This window comes from Misgurnus anguillicaudatus, chromosome 20 (genome assembly GCF_027580225.2).
Source record: "Misgurnus anguillicaudatus chromosome 20, ASM2758022v2, whole genome shotgun sequence".
Lineage (NCBI taxonomy): Eukaryota > Metazoa > Chordata > Actinopteri > Cypriniformes > Cobitidae > Misgurnus > Misgurnus anguillicaudatus.
The window spans coordinates 26,207,230-26,220,749 of record NC_073356.2 but is presented as its reverse complement, the minus strand read 5'-3'; the positions used below and the strand labels follow the sequence as shown (position 1 = coordinate 26,220,749).

The 13,520-nt window shown below is 37.6% G+C and overlaps 1 protein-coding gene across 2 annotated transcripts; it reads right to left on the bottom strand.

Annotated features, from left to right (window-relative positions):
* Positions 1–1,352: 1,352 nt before the first annotated feature.
* On the bottom strand, positions 1,353–12,733 carry gsdmea (gasdermin Ea). Of its 2 annotated transcripts, XM_073858404.1 has the most exons (11): positions 12,578–12,733; positions 8,067–8,277; positions 7,269–7,455; positions 6,965–7,124; positions 6,819–6,854; positions 5,998–6,118; positions 4,301–4,429; positions 4,017–4,144; positions 3,562–3,880; positions 1,898–1,971; positions 1,353–1,713 (listed from the first exon to the last, which is right to left on the bottom strand). In XM_073858404.1, exons 2-11 carry the CDS (start codon positions 8,272–8,274, stop codon positions 1,486–1,488), a joined length of 1,590 nt encoding a protein of 529 aa, XP_073714505.1. In that variant the 5' UTR covers positions 8,275–8,277; positions 12,578–12,733; the 3' UTR covers positions 1,353–1,485. The 2 variants fall into 2 exon arrangements, with proteins under 2 accessions (XP_073714505.1, XP_055074882.2); XM_055218907.2 differs by lacking the exon at positions 6,819–6,854.
* Between the last annotated feature and the right edge of the window lie 787 nt (positions 12,734–13,520).

Sequence of the window (13,520 nt, the reverse complement as noted above, 5' to 3'; positions counted from 1 at the left end):
ATGAACTGTAGTATCCTTAAAATTGTATAAATATTATGCAAAATCCACTTTTAGGTGTTTGGACATAAATGTGTGTTGGCAGCAGCAACACTACAATGAAAAACAAATTTGAATTCCCATAAAACCAAAGCAGTCTCATTAGACATGCCATTTTGATTCTCTTGTTAATGTGACGTCACACTGATAAAGCCCCGCCCAAGACCACTGACTGACAGTCCTGCATTACCATAATTTCCGCCTTCAACAAATTGCATGCTGTCTACCATATCTCAATAGTGAGGTACTGTTGTCTCAGACTGTATTTACAGGAATCAGATATATTTAAACTGGAAGCGCTCATTGTCTCTTGGTAAAGTAGGGAGGAGCAGTAGCTCATTTGCATTTAAAGGTACAGACACGAAAACAGCACATTTTTGTTTCAACCCAAATAGGGGCATTTTGATATATGATCTGCAGACAGGGTTCCCACACCTTAGTTAACTTCAAATTCAAGGACCTTTCAATGAGTTTCCAGGTCCAATACCCTCAAGTTCAAGGACTAAATGTGGGGACACATTTCAAATGAGAGCAAGGTTACATTGTGTTACCTTTTAAGATACATTGTTACAGTTCCCTTTCGAGGGAACTCGCGCTGCGTCACTGCGGTGACACTTTGTGGACGCCTCCAGGGTTAAGTGCATCTGAATGTGTTTATCAAATTATACCAATAGTGAGGCTTAACGACAAAGACATGGTGACGCGGGAGCCAGGAAGTATATCGCTATCTGAAATATTGCCAAAGGCGGCGTTACAGGGACGCAGGAAGTATGGCAAGGGAGACGCAGCGTCTCGTCCCCTTCTCAGGGAACAACACATACGTAACAAGAAACGTTTTCATGTGTCAAACACAACTATGCAAAAAAGCATTTTGATATGAATCAACATTCACATACAGAAGATACAAGCATTTAAAGCAAACAGTTTAGCACGTGTGCTTAAAAAGTCTAGAATTTTATGATATTATCCTACACTACACAGTGAATAATATGGATTTTTTTCCAGAAAACTTCTTGCATAAAATAGATTCCTGCACTTTAAATGACCTGTATCTATGTATGTATATTTTCAAAAACTTCCCAGGGCCTTGAATTTTTCCCCCCAGATTCGCAAACTTTCAAGGATTTCAAGGACCCGTATGAACCCTGTGTAGAGTATTTTGAGCTGAACTTATATTAAATCTTATAAAATGGGCATAATAGATGCCCTTTAAACAAGTTTTCATTGTAAATAACAAAATAACATAGGATTGGTTTAAGTGCACATTCAGTTTTTCGTTTTCTTTCTTTTCTTTGCAAGTCAGTGACAATAAAGTAATATATTTTTCATCTTTATAATGATAAACAATAACATATAAGAAATACAATTAGCAAGTAATTAAGTTAGTGAGGTTAGTTAAGGAACAAAACATTATACAAACCCAGTCATTATTAAGAAGTAATAACACTCTCATTCCCCACTGAGGCATGCAAGGCCATTGATCACAATACACAGTACAAGCGGAAGAAATCCCTCTTCACATGTGACCTCTGCAAACAAAACATTATCTTCTTCCTTTAGTAAAACACTGCATAAATTAAAAAGCTCCTTCACTTCGGAGAATTCCTCGTCTTTCTGTAAGAACACAGGGATGCTGTCTTTGGACAGTGGCATGTCGTCAGCTATCAGAAGATTTACCTAGGTTTACAGAAAATAAAAAGTCAGATAAAAGAGAGAAAAAATCTCAGCTAATCTAAATTTTACTCAATTTCTCACACATAACATTACTCAAAAAATGTTTACATTTCATTGAAAAATACAAGTTCTCTATTCTAACCATGTCATTTATCAAACATTGGGACCTAAATTAGCATAAACTTACAAAGTCTTGCAGACTTCTTAGACCCTCAGGAGAGCAGAAATGTTCAAGCAGCTTCAGTCCAGCATCTGTCAACTCTGAGCAAAAAAATAAAGGATGATTCAAAATAAAAGTGCTTAAATGGTTCTTCACAGCAATGCCATATTTGGTTCCTCAAAGAACAATTCAGTCAAAGGTTCTTAGCAGAAACATGAAGAGTTTGGTTCCAAAACGCAATTAATCAATTTTGACTAATTTGGGTTAAAACGTGTTTTCTACCAAGAAAGTGACAAGATGAAAACCAATATTTTCTGTTACAAACTTTCAAATAGCATCTTTAGGTCATGATAACTTTAAAAATTCAAATCCATAATTTGATTTTCAAATATTTTTTATAGAAACAGATATTTTTTCCACAAAATGCAATAAATCCACAACTTTTTTTTTCAAAATGCTATAAATCTATTGAATCAATATATAAATGTGTATTCATCTTTGTTATATTCATGTTATATTCATTTAGTTGACTAGTGGTATACACTGATTAAAAAAAATAAACATTAATTGCATTAATCATATTAAGAACACATTCATTACTGTTATTCTTGGGACGTCGTCGCTGAACATTTTTGAAAGCAATCAGCTGTAAAATGTTTTGGTCCTGCTTGATTTTCGTTGGCTTCGAGTAAAGCAAAATAGTGGGTCTTTCACAAAATCCCCTGGGGTCAAAGCATGAAAGAAGTTTGATGCTGTATGGAAAACAAGCAACAGTCAACATTTTAATATCTCCCGAGTGCCTCTCGCGTAAAATTATTAGATTTTGATGGCTTATGTTTTGTCCCCGCCACAGAAAACCATCACAGGTTTAGCAATGCCATCAAAGTATTATATTGTTTTTGTTTGTTGACCGCAAAGTACAAAGTAGATGAGGAAAACTAAGATTTTGTGTGTATTCAACGTGCCACCATTGTTGTTTACAATGCGTGGAATGGTGCGCTGTGATTTGTTGCGCAGATTTATTGCATTCTGTAGAAAAGGAGGAGTGGCGTTTATCGCGTTTTGGGAAAAAAGGGAGAAAGTATGACAGAATAACACGGCGGATATTGGATTTTGCGTAAAATTAAAAATGTACTTTTTAATACTGACCTGATACAATACTGATTTTGGCGGTAACTCGTTTTTAAAAAAATGACGTTTATCGCATTTTGGAACCAAACTCTTAATTTCTTTCATATATTTTCATAATCTAAAAAACTTTTTTAAATGGAAAAGTTCTTCGGATGTGAAAGGTTCCTCATGGAACCATTCAGCTACAAATGGTTCTTCAAAGACATCATGACGCACCTTTATTTACACATAAGACTGTACATAGTGGTGTAGTGGTGCCTGGGGAAGTGTATACTCTTTTATTTATAAATACATTTTTTAAGCAGCTTAACTCAGGTTGAATGCTCTGTGTTATAAACAGTGACATGTAAGACTAGTCTTGCATATTTAGTTCACTCCAAAATGGACCAGTGTTGTCACTTAACCTTTGCTGCTTGACTTCTCATCGTACGGATCAATATGAAATTAATATTATTAATCAATTATTAGAATTTAGAAGTGGGTATATCACATGTAATAAAGAAGTGTGGGTATACCTGCGTTTACCCTGCACTATAGCACTGAGGTTTAGGTATACTGACCCTCAAGAGCACTGAGCAGCATATGCATGGCCACCCGAAGTCGATCACTCTGCTTGTTTGATTTTGTTGATGTCCCATTGTGATGTGAGACAGCTGTTTCTCCATTCTGTTTTTCTGATCCATTCAACTCAGATGCTGAGGGTTGACCACTGTGATTGGCTGTTGATGTCTGAGATCCATTCTGATTGGTCACTGTTGCTTCCCTTATCTTGCTCTTGAATTGTTCACAATTCAGTAAATCTAAAAATGTGTCGGTTAATAGGTCCGACAGCTCGTTCTTTGGGAGGAATGGAGCTTCTTCACTGGTTGGTACCTCGAGCTGAGATATATTGACATATAGTAAGATTTAAAGGAAGATTTATTTGCATATATGCAATAACACAGTACGTGTTTTTTAAGTGTAATGGAATATTAGCAGCAGATTTAACTATTTGTAACGGATTGTTCATACTCACCCTATCCACCAAAGCTGACAGGATGGGTCGTTTTAACAGAATTTTCCTCAAATGGAGAAGTAAGGAAGAGCGGCACTCACAAGAAAGATCATTCAGCGAATAAAACCTACTGTGAACATCCGAAAGTGCTGCGAAAAGAACACACACATCCTTAATGGGAACTATATTGACTCATATCCTGAAAATGTGGGGACATTTTTACAACCAGCCAATCTGTTTAAGGAAGTTAAAATGGGGACAGTACATTGGTAAACTATCTTTTGTTTCTGCACATACACACATACCTTTATTTAGGGAACTAAGTGCAGACCCTTTCTGGATCTCTTCAAGTGGCAGAGGGCCATCCGCTTCTGAAGAATCAGAATCCTGGGAATTGTCATCTGCCTCGATTCCATCAGGCCCAAGAGACAATTCTGAACACAATCAATCACATAGAAATCTAAATTTAAACAAGGTTAAAAATATTCTTACTAAGCATGTGAACTTTTTAAAAGCAGAAGTGATTTTGTATGGTCGTGCTTCACTATGACAAATCACTTTGCTCTTTTCCTTGCTTTTGTAAGTCACATTGGATGAAATCTTTGGATAATTAAAAATAATTCTTATAATTAATAATATACACATACCTAAATGATTATTAGGAACACCTGTATAATTTCTCATTAATGCAATTATCGAATCAACCAATCACATGCCAGTTGCGTCAATGCATTAAAGGGTGTGGTCCTGGTCAAGACAATCTCCTGAACTTCAAACTGAATGTCAGAATGGGAAAGAAAGGTGATTTAAGCAATTTTGAGCGTGGCATGGTTGTTGATGCCAGACGGGTGCTCAGTTACTGGGATTTTCACGCACAACAATTTTTAGGGTTTACAAAGAATGGTGTGAAAAAGGGAAAAACATCCAGTATGTCGCTGTCTTTTGGGTGAAAATGCCTTGTTGATGCTAGAGGTCAGAGGAGAATGGGCCGACTGATTTAAGCTGATAGAAGAGCAACTTTGACTGAAATAACCACTCGTTACAACCGAAGTATGCAGCAAAGCATTTGTGAAGCCACAACACGCACACCCTTGAGGCGGATGGGCTACAACAGCAGAAGACCCCACCGGGTACCACTCATCTCTACTACAAAAAGGAAAAAGAGGCTACAATTTGCACAAGCTCACCAAAATTGGACAGTTGAAGCCTGGTGTGATGAGTGAATTTCTGTTGAGACATTCAGATGGGATAGTCAGAATTTGGCATAAACAGAATGAGAACATGGATCCATTGTGGTGGTGGTGTAATAGTGTGGGGGATGTTTTCTTGGCACACTTTAGGCCCCTTAGTGCCAATTGGGCATCGTTTAACTGCCACGGCCTACCTGAGCATTGTTTCTGACCATGTCCATCCCTTTATGACCACCATGTACCCATCTTCTGATGGCTATCTCCAGAAGGATAATGCACCATGTCACAAGGCTCGAATCATTTAAAAAAAAAATTATTTTTGTGAACATGACAATGAGTTCACTGTAATAAAATGGCCCCCACAGTCACCAAATCTCATCCCAATAGAGCATCTTTGGGATGTGGTGGAACGGGAGCTTCGTGCCTTGGATGTGCATCCCACAAATCTCCATCAACTGCAAGATGCTATCCTATCAATATGGGACAACATTTCTAAAGAATGCTTTCAGCACCTTGTTAATGCCATGTCAAACACAGTATTAGTATGGTGTTCCTAATAATCCTTTAGGTGAGTTTATTTGACGAGTGTCAAAGTTTAATATAAATTTAAGAGGTGCACTTAATATCTTTCTCATTTCTCAAATGTTTTACCTTTAAAGAAAGTAGCACATGATATTGAGATCATTTGATAATTTAAATCTTATCTTATCCTATATTTAAAAAAATAATATTGGCAATCACAAATGACAGTGACCTTTAAGTTATAAATAATCATTTTTTTGCATTTATGCAGTCATACAAAAGTCACTGACCAAAGTAGCCATTACTGTCTATGCTCATTTCCATGACACTGTAAGCCATGATGGTGCCTGGTGGGATCCTTAAGTAAAGGTCGGAGTCATATTGTAGTTCACCGCTTTCTTTTATAAACATCTGAAACACAGGGACACATTCACATTAAGTAAGAAATAATTGAGGACGGACCGTTGAATTGTTGGAAAATAATGCACACCCAAGGTGATAATGCACCGCGAGTCAATTATTCCGCTTATACCGCGGTTACCACAAACATTGCTCTGGTAGTTATTTTAAGAAATTTAACAGGTTGTGGTTTTACAGAAAAATAATCAACACCTGTGGAACATTTCTCAACGAAACATAATAAAGCATTCAGCTGCCCCGTAGTATAAAGTTATACAATGACGTAAACTGCTTTAAAGCGTAACTAAACCCCTGGTCAGAGCCTGACTCCACCCACTGGCAATATTTGAAAAATGCAATAAAAGTGGGCAGATCTCAATGGAGATAGAGGGGACGAACTAAGTGTGTGGTGAGATCGTAACAAGGGCGTGGTGAGCTTGAACCTGCTTACGTCACGAGTCATTTTTTGGACCCAACATCCAATAGGAAAATTCAACTGCAGTAGCCACCGTTCAACCTGAAGAGGGCAGCACTCAGACGTTTTTATACCATATATTGTAGTATTGAAACACTTTATATCCAAATGTCAAAAAACGTACTAAAATCAATGAACAGCACTAATAAAGCATCATTCTTACAGATCATTAACTAAAAAAAGTTGGTTTAGGGTTTAGTTACTCTTTAAACTCTTCAATCTGTGTTCATTACAAACCTCCGAAAATCCTCCAAGAGCACTGAAACAGCTGCCCTGCATCAGTCCGACATAAAAGGTGAAACATTCACAGGTGGTAAAATTCACATTAAAGACATTTATGCAATGATGTAAACTACTGTTCAATATGTGCGTTCCTTACAAACCTCTGAAAACCCTCCAAAACCAGTGAAACAGCTGCCCTGCTCCCGTCCGACATAAGAGATTGAACATTCACAGGTAGTAAAAATTCGCTCTTTAAGGAGGGTGAACACCTTCTTCCACTTCAATGACTGCTGAATAAACTTGTGTCCGAGGTCCACCTTCCTATAGAGGTTATTAATACCATCATTATTATTCACCACTTTAATAGCATATTTTGTTCCCTGGTTGAATTAGAATATGAGAATGAAGGGATTAGAAAATAGTTGGTGAAGTACATGTCATCATACATCGCAGTGTTTTCCATACCTGCCTCTGCAGTCCTTCAGAAGTATTGGAATGTCCACATCTTCCTTCTGAAGAGTCCCAAAAGACACATGGAGTTTGGACCTGCCTTGTCCTTGCACGCCAGCAACTTTATTTCCCACCTCCAGCGATCCACTTATAGTGTTTTTGTACGTTGCCTCATATTTCAGAAACTCGCTCTTCTCCAGCACTGATCAAAACATGTACACTAGCAATCAGTCATCTTCTAAATGACAGTATATTGTACAGTAATAAAAGTACATCAAAATTATGAAATGCTAAACAAAATCTATACACGAGCATCCTGACAATATACTGAACATAAGTTCAACTTAAAAGTAAGTGCCTTAAATTTTGACTTGATTTAACTTAAAAATGTTAGTTGACACAACAATTTTACACATTTTTTTAAGTATACTATATTGTACTCTAGTTTTTTGTCAATATTGTGTAAAATAAGTGTTATTTTGTATATATTTTTTTTAAAACTGGATATAAAAAAATTGAGTTAACTTGCATGGATTAAAAAGCTTTTAATATATCAGGTAACTCAGGGAAGGCTGTCTAAAGCCAAAATGCATCATCCAAATATTTTTTAAATAATTTAAGCTCAACCAATTAAAGGCTTTTATTGCTAACCACATGACTGCCATGGAATCCCTTGTCTTCATCCATAAGTGTAAACTGCATATACCAGCTGCATTACATACACATATTACACTAATATCAGTGCACCACCACTGCACAGGTTTAAAACATTATGAAGTCGAAGGCAAGTGGTCTTTGAGTTTTGGAGGTTACCTGGTTTTATTTCCTTCCCCTTCAGCAGATCATTCAGCGTGAAGGATGTGGGTCTGTATGTAGTTTCCTGCCAGAACCATGCCTTCGGCTTCTTGAACACCACTGCAAGGGGCCGAAGTTTATTTGAATCATTCGGCCTGGACGTCGCAATCAGAGCACCATTAGGATCGATCTGACGGACCAGCTTCTTTGTTGCCCTATCAAACATCCCCTGCACAAACAGATCCATGTGTTGTCACTCTGGGAAATTTGTTTATTTAATGAATACTTTTTTACATTTCTTAATTTTAGCACTTTGAAGTTCCTTAATTTTTACCCTATCTGGCTTTATACAGCCGTTGCCAAAATTATAAGAACACCTGACAGATCTGAAAATATTAATATCCAAAACAACATTTCGCTTCATAATGATGGGAGCACAACAAATTAAGTAGTCAGTCAGTTTATCCACTTTTAACTTTAATGTCAATATATTTCCTCAGAACTTTATTTGTAATGTCATTAGTTTGAATGTACAAGTGCAGTTTATTTTCCAACTTGCCCCAAATTTGCTCTATGGAGTTGAGGTTGGGACTTTGAGAGGGCCAGTAAGGAAAATTACCTAAATCTCTTTATGATGGCCACCACTGTATCTACAAAGTCATCATTATGCTCTTTGAACCATAGAATAGAGCCATCATTATCCTGTAAAATACCAAACCTAAATGTGCACCAATAATGTGCATAATAGAAATGCTAACAGAAATTGAAATACATTTCAAAGACGAAGTAAGCAAAGGTGAAATACAAAATCAAACATCACCACTGAACTTCAAAAGAAGTGTGCTGTATTTGGTTTGAAACCAGGCCCGGATTGACTAATCGGCCTGTTTTTTTGTTTTTTTTTGGCCGCGAGGGCTGTTGATGTTTTGAAGGTTGAAGTTTACCTAGGGTGCCTGCACTCACAGCAGCCCCACTTACATAACTTGTGGTTGGGAGATTTCCCCACAACTTTATGGCCAAATTGTTTGTGTCCTGAAAAAATTCTTGCATTATAGTTGCAATAACACGGGACATGCCCTGTTTTCTCCTTTTCAAAGCGCTTGACGTCTTTCTTTGCTAACAGTCACACTTTCTGTGAACACGAGTTTTGTTTCAGACGCATCTATATTTGAGTGTAGATTCAAAATAAACTTGAGCCTGACTTTATGCAAACGGCCTCTAAAGGAAAATGATCTAAGTCAAAGATGTAACAATGAATCAGCATTGTCTATTGCCAGTGCTGTAGTGTATACGCAGGTATATTGCAAGAGTTAGGGGCATAATTTCTCCTAGGGATGGGGGAACATATCCCCCACTTTTCAAATTCCCGATCGTGTCCCCCACACTTTCAAAATCATTTGCTTTGATTTTTTAACCACACGTTGTCATCTCCACGTATAAGAGAAGGACCGAGCAGGACAAGGAGAGTCTGCATATCAAGTTTATACTTTAACAGAATGCTCTTTACATTATGTAAGGTGATTTTATGTACAAAACAGTAACTCCGACCCTGTTTGAAACTGCCACAAAACCACTAACCTGAACTACTTTCAAAAGCATGTTTTGTTAACATCATCAAACAGCATGAACTGTTTCTGGGTCTATGAGTAACAAGAGCAAAGGGGGAATACCCCAAGTAGGAATAGGGATGGGATTCCCCCTGGCCCAAGACACTGGCCAATAAATTTGCATGATGTATTGTGTACTGTAGAATACGGTCCCCCCTTGATTCGTGTAGCACATGGTCAAGTTCGAGGGGAGCAAAGCAAGAGACTAAAATAAGCAGCTGGCTCAACCCTATAAGCAATAGTACAAATAAATACAATAAAACAAACTTACAAATAAAACAAACCATGCGTTTCATGTTTTTCAGGCTGGCCTTTAGTTTTTTAGGTAGTACAGAAACTGAATTAAGTAGTTAAATGTTAAATAATATTGCATAGTCTACATGAAATATAGATCCTAGACTACTTTAAAAGTGCACGGATTGGCTTTTAACTTTTTTTAAGATTATGCATCACTTTCTGGTTTAAATTGAAATATTTCTTTTGCTCACTTGTGGATTGAACAATATATATGTTTTTGGTATATATAATATATACAGTGGGGCAAAAAAGTATTTAGTCAGCCACCAATTGTGCAAGTTCTCCCACTTAAAAAGATGAGAGAGTCCAGTAATTTTTATCAAAGGTACACGTCAACTATGAGAGACAAAATTGGAAAAAAAATCCAGAAAATCACATTGTCTGATTTTTTTAAGAACTTATTTGTAAATTATGGTGAAAAATAAGTATTTGGTCAATAACAAAAGTTCATGTCAATACTTTGTTATATACCCTTTGTTGGCAATGACAGAGATCAAACGTCTCCACAAGGTTTTTACACACTGTTGCTGGTAGTTTGGCCCATTCCTCCATGCAGATCTCCTCTAGAGCAGTGATGTTTTAGGGCTGTCGCTGGGCAACACGTATTTTCAACTCCCTCCAAAGATTTTCTATGTAGTTGAGATCTGGAGACTGGCTAGGCCACTCCAGGACCTTGAAATGCTTCTTACCAAACGACTCCTTCGTTGCCCGGGCGGTATGTTTGGGATCACTGTCATGCTGAAAGATCCAGCCACGTTTCATCTTTAATGCCCTTGCTGACGACAGGAGGTTTTTAGTCAAAATCTCACGATACATGGCCCCATTCATTATTTCCTTTACGTGGATCAGTCGTCCTGGTCCCTTTGCAGAAAAACAGCCCCAAAGCATGATGTTTCCACCCCCATGCTTCACAGTAGGTATGGTGTTCTTCGGATGCAACTCAGCATCTTTCTCCTCCAAACACAAGAAGTTGAGATTCTACCAAAAAGTTATGTTTTGGTTTCATCTGACCATATGACATTCTCCCAATCTTCTTCTGGATCATCCAAATGCTCTCTAGCAAACTTCAGATGGGTTCGGATATGTACTGGCTTAAGCAGGGGGACACGTCTGGCACTGCAGGATTTGAGTCCCTGGCTGCGTAGTGTGTTACTGATGGTAGCCTTTGGTCCCGGCTCTCTGCAGGTCATTCACTAGGTCCCCCCATGTGGTTCTGGGATTTTTGCTCACCATTCTGGTGATCATTTTTACCCTACGGGATGAGATCTTGCGTGGAGCCCTAGATCGAGGGAGATTATCAGTGTTCTTGTATGTCTTCCCTTTTCTAATAATTGCTCTCACAGTGGATTTCTTCACACCAAGCTGCTTACCTATTGCAGATTCAGTCTTCCCAGCCTGGTGCAGGTCTACAATTTTGTTTCTGGTGTCCTTTGACAGCTCTTTGGTCTTGGCCATAGTTGACTTTGGAGTCTGACTGTTTTAGGTTGTGGACATGTGTCTTTTATACTGCTAACAAGTTCAAACAGGTGCCATTAATACAGGTAACAAGTGGAGGACAGAGGATCCTCTAAAGAAGAAGTTACAGGTCTGTGAGAGCCCGAAATCTTGCTTATTTGTTATTGACCAAATACTTATTTTCCATCATAAATTGCAAATAAATTCTTAAAAAAATCAGACAATGTGATTTTCTGGATTTTTTTTCTCATTTTGTCTCTCATAGTGGAAGTGTACCTATGATGAAAATTACAGGCCCTTCTCATCTTTTTAAGTGGGAGAACTTGCACAATTGGTGGCTGACTAAATACTTTTTTGCCCCACTGTAACTTCATCTGAAAAACATTACTCTGTTGATGTTTATTATTGGATTGGCAGTTTTTGGTACATTTAATGGATTTCATTGGCTTTGCTCTTAAAGAAGAGTTAGCGAATAAACTTGCCGTGTATTGAGCATGTAGATTAAACACTGGCAATATATTAACACTATATAACAAAAAACTGGTACGTAAGGTAGTAAATATCACGTCTGTTTACTACAAAAACAAAACCAGACCAAAATTAACCATTTGTGAGACGTTTTATTTAGGTGTTAAAATAACGCAATCATAACGTTGCAAAAAGACGTTTAAATAAAACGTTTTAAAAACCATAGCCTCATTAAAAAAAAACATTACCAAAAAAGGACGTTTTTAAAATGTAAAAGCGCAACTTAACAACAGTACCAATATGCGTTTAAAAAAACAGATTCTTACATTTTGCCTACTTCCCCCAAATTCTTAACTATTGCATTAACATTCTTGGTAAACAAAGACGTATTTCAGCACATCACGAGCGCAATTTATCTTATCTAATACGTTTTAATGTTTCGTTGGTGTTTCAGGAACTAATCCATATTCACGAATCACCATAAAAGATCATAGATCATAGATCATAAAAGTAAAAAAAGGACGCGCGTATGATCTTTTTCCATAACGGTACAACTATAAATAGCATCCACGTGCGTGCGTACTATAAATTCGATCCTGCCTCTTCCACATAAAATGGCTATTCTTTAATTTGTATCCCATTACATTAAATTTGAATAACCCAAAAAGCGTAGACAAACATAGATCATTCAAATCCACACACCTGTTATTGTGAACCAGAACTCCTTTAGTTTGCGGTCTTCAACTTAAGATGTCCCTCAGCTCAGATCAACTCGTGATTCAACATGTTCAGAAATGTTTTATCAGCTCGTGTAAGGTGCCCACACCCACGAGTAAAATGGAGATATAGGGCTGCTGTGCCGTCGGTCAGGGCAAGGGCGGTACAAAACATAGGGGATTTTAAAGGAGGGTTCTTGGCTCAAGTTTGGATTAGTTTATCGGAACCATATGAACAGAACCATAAACATTCCAAGGACAAGAACAGACTTGTCCATTTAGGTTTCAATACAGAGCAAGTGATTTAATTATGCAGTGTAGTAAATTTGTTTGAAAATACTTTCTTGTATGTAATATATTAACTTGAATATCAGCCATTGTAGCTACAGTCTGTCTGTCTGTAAGTTTTTTATTGGAACATAGTTTGAGGTCATAGACCGTTTTAGAAAACTATCTGTAGCCTACTAAACACAATTGATCCCTACACTAAGTGAATGACAGTAAGCACATGGTATTTGTAGGGCACATGTGTGAGAATATTTATGAATGCTTTTGTATCAATGAAAGATTTTGCATTTAGTTAGAATGAAATGGCACCGGGGTTGGGTATAACAGAAATCCACCCACTCTGAAACTGATGAAGGAAGCTATGCCACTGGGAAAACCACACACTTTGCATCATCTGAAATCTTTCTGCTCACTTCCCTGGTGAAAAAAAACAGCATACCAGCAAGACCAGCATGTTGTGTTTTGGTGCTGGTTTGCTAGTGAACACCAGCTAAACCAGCATCAAACCAGCACCAGCATTAGCACCACCTAACCAACAACAAACCATGCATTAGCACCAGCTAAACCAGCATTAGCACCAGCATCCCATGCTGGTCATACCAGCATATGTTGTGTTTTGGTGCTGGTATGCTGTGACCACC

What these genes read in the sequence shown, in the direction of transcription:
- gsdmea (XM_073858404.1), bottom strand. Translation starts at nt 8,274, where the DNA reads ATGTTTGATAGGGCAACAAAGAAGCTGGTCCGTCAGATCGATCCTAAT. An exon ending in GTTTTGGAGGGTTTTCAGAG is followed by an intron (nt 6,855 to 6,964) that starts GTTTGTAAGGAA and finishes GGACTGATGCAG; the next exon opens with GGCAGCTGTTTCAGTGCTCT. An exon ending in TGTCAGCTTTGGTGGATAGG is followed by an intron (nt 3,881 to 4,016) that starts GTGAGTATGAAC and finishes AATATATCTCAG; the next exon opens with CTCGAGGTACCAACCAGTGA.